The 3,187-nt window shown below is 36.1% G+C and overlaps 1 protein-coding gene across 1 annotated transcript; it reads left to right on the top strand.

Moving 5' to 3' along the window:
• The first annotated feature begins 335 nt into the window (after positions 1–335).
• Positions 336–2,242, top strand: LOC131038705 (bZIP transcription factor 2). The gene is made up of 2 exons (XM_057971229.2): positions 336–1,034; positions 1,237–2,242. Exons 1-2 carry the CDS (start codon positions 965–967, stop codon positions 1,866–1,868), a joined length of 702 nt encoding a protein of 233 aa, XP_057827212.1. The 5' UTR covers positions 336–964; the 3' UTR covers positions 1,869–2,242.
• The last annotated feature ends 945 nt before the right edge of the window (positions 2,243–3,187 follow it).

Raw genomic sequence — 3,187 nt, 5'->3', positions numbered from 1 at the left:
CATCTAGAAGATGCCCAATTCAAATCTTTTTCAATTAAAATAATAATAATATAATCATTATTCATTAAAAAAAATTACACACAACCAACCTATATTAAACATCAATATCATATTAAAGTAATTTATTATCAAAATAAATTGAATCAGAATAAAAAAAAAGTGAAGTACCAGTAGGGTTTCAGTTAGATACATTGTGTCACACTAAACTCACCAAAGAAAATATTGAATAGAAAGACATTAAAGAGGTATATTAAACTCACCAAAGAAAATATTGAATAGAAAGACATTAAAGAGGTATATTAAATTCAATATTCAAGTTTATCTTGTTTAGGAGCATCCCTAGATGTGACAATAACAACTACTAGGGTATGGAGTTCCAAGACGTAACTCAAACCTCTGAGATCCAACCATCTGTAAACACCTGCCTCTTTTATCTATGCTCTCGAAAATGTTGTTTGTTGTTCTAAATCACTGGGAACAGCCTTCTTTTATTTTAGTACCATAAATAATGGCCAAAAACTTCAAATTAAGCCTTAAGACTCTCAATTTTCTGTTAATAATATGGGATAAACACCATTTTCAAAATTTTGGATAAACTCTCGCAGACTTTCATTCTCTAATTTGTGATATACCTGGTTTGCCAGTAGACTGCCCAATGGGCTTCTATGCCTCCGGACTGCCCAGTGGGCTTCTATAACTATTTCAATGTGTAGATTGTGAATATATATGGCAATCATCTAATTCCTCTACAATTTGCTTTAGATTCATCCCATATCCCAGATTGAGCCAGAGCAATTTTGGGGCACTGTTGTAAATCAAATAGAACAAAGCATTTCTCATTAAAATGCCAGAATGGAGTTTTTCCTTTTTTTAATCAATAGGACCTATTTTAAACAACTGTCCAGTTTGATTTAGATATTGAGATAGGTCAGATTGGGTGTTCACATTGCACAAGCCTAGAGCTATGTCAGTTATGCCTGCACTGATGCCAGGCTCCTCCCAAATGCAAATAGGAACGACCGCAAAATCTACAGGTGAGTACATCCAATCTGGCATCCACATCCCAATTGAAAAACACTATATATAAGCCAGATTAAGGGCAAGGTTAAAGTGTGATTGTATAACTAGATAGAGATGGCAACACCCAATTGCCAATCATATCCATATTCATTTTATTCATGTTGTAAATGTTGTGTTATCTTTTTGTATGTGTTGGTGCTGGATTTGGTGGCAAAGGAATCAACATGAGCAGGGATACAGTTCTCAGTACTAGCCATTCAAGACTAAGAACAGCATCATCCCTCACCTACTTTCATCCTCCTTCAGTAGCTCTCAATCCACCCCCAAAACCAGCAGAAAGTTGCAGCACTTCAATGCCTCCCCCATCAACAAATTCCATATACCAATCCACTACCAATTCCACAGCCTCTTCAAGCCACAATTCTGCTGGATCTTGTCCTCCAGCCTATTCGGGATCAGATGATGAACATCACCGTCACCAGCTGCTGCAGACAACTACTGATGAGAGAAAGCAGAGGAGAATGCTGTCCAACAGAGAATCTGCAAGGAGGTCAAGGATGAGGAAGGAGCAGCACCTGGATGATCTCAGAGCCCAAATAGTCCAACTGAGGGCAGAGAACAATCATATTCTTGACAAGTTCAATGTTGCTTCACAGCAATATATGCAGATGGAGGATGAGAACAGAGCCCTCAGATCCTATGCCATGGATTTGAGTCGAGAGGTTCAAGCTTTGGGTATTGCTCTGCAGCAGGCAGGGTATGGATTGCACTCCATAGGATTTGACTCTCAATTTACTGAATCAATTCCAATGCCCGAAATGGATGTCAATCTATTCAGTCAAAAATAGTACTATCGTGCAATTGCTGCTTTTCAAAATTTCAGACGACAGATATATCAAGTGATTATATGGTTTTCTTGTGGGTATAAATCATAGATCTCTTATGCAAAAGGACATAGGACAAATTGAAGGGCAGCAATTTTATGGTTTAGGTGGTCTTTTCTCAATCTTTTATCAATTCTTTCATACAATCGGTTCATGAGATACATCATATCTAGATGGCTCCGATTTCTGCTCCGAGAGCCACCAAATTCCCTGGCCAGACGAAGGAAAGCTTCACTATACTATCTATATTCTGTCACAGTAAGAGATTCAGAAATCTGCCTGTGATTTGTTAGAACCCAGATAATTGAATTTATGAAATTTTTAATTTCATTTTGTGAGCTTTTGAGATTTAAGACTGCAAAAAAACTTATTAGGTGCTTATCTTCAAAGCTTGTTAATGAGTATGAAATAACACATGGTTATTGCAAGTGCCTTAGTGAAATTAGTGTTTCACATTATTGATTATTGCTGAGAACGAATGCATGCATTCTTAATTTCTTAGTTGTCTGTCCTTCATATGAGAACAGTAGAGTCACAAATGGTTTTGTTTGGCATAGAAACTGTTAAAGTAGTACTCAAGAATGCTCTGTTTTTATCAATTAGTAATGCAAGACTTGTTTTGTCCATTGTTGTTCCACTTCAGTAATTTTTAATGGGTTAATTGAAAAAAAATGTTTTTCAAGTGCTATAATTTTGTCATGAAATTTTTTTAACAGTCATGAGCATCATTTCTTAATCAAAATTTCAGGCAGCAGGCTGTATTTCTATTTTCATCTCTACTGACTAACTGTATGATTGAGTTTAACTTGTCCTTTTTATCATATGATGTAAAGGCGCATGTTGCATGCTTGGATTTATTGAGATAAAATGAGATTAGTCCATTACTGTACATTTGAAAGCCACTATCATAAATACTTGTCATTTAAGAGAATATATAGCCTGCGGAATGCCTCACAGTTTGATTTATTTTCCTACCTTTTGAACACAAACTTATAAGCAGTCTACCAATCATTCAACCACAGGAGATGTGAACAAGCATAACCCAAAAGTTTTAAGACAATTAGGGAGTGACATTTAATCTGGCCATGGGATGAGTAAAGGCAAGTTTCTTTACAGCTGTATTTTGCAGGTCTTTTCTATAGAAGGGAAATGTCTACTTCCTTTGCCAAGGAGTCTTAGTTATGCAGCCAAAAATTTCTGGTTAATGCTTATATATACCCTGATTTCTTGGTTTTGTTTGCAGCCTAGGTCTCTTGACTTTTGGATTTATTGCAGAGAAGCTT

The sequence above is a fragment of the Cryptomeria japonica genome, chromosome 9, assembly GCF_030272615.1.
Source record: "Cryptomeria japonica chromosome 9, Sugi_1.0, whole genome shotgun sequence".
NCBI lineage: Eukaryota > Viridiplantae > Streptophyta > Pinopsida > Cupressales > Cupressaceae > Cryptomeria > Cryptomeria japonica.
This window is presented reverse-complemented; position numbering and strand designations above follow the sequence as displayed.

Excerpts from the sequence above, each read along its gene's own strand:
- LOC131038705 (XM_057971229.2), top strand. The coding sequence starts at position 965 with ATGTCAGTTATGCCTGCACTGATGCCAGGCTCCTCCCAAATGCAAATA. Across the intron at positions 1,035-1,236 it reads AACGACCGCAAAATCTACAG|GAATCAACATGAGCAGGGAT; the intron begins GTGAGTACATCC and ends TTGGTGGCAAAG.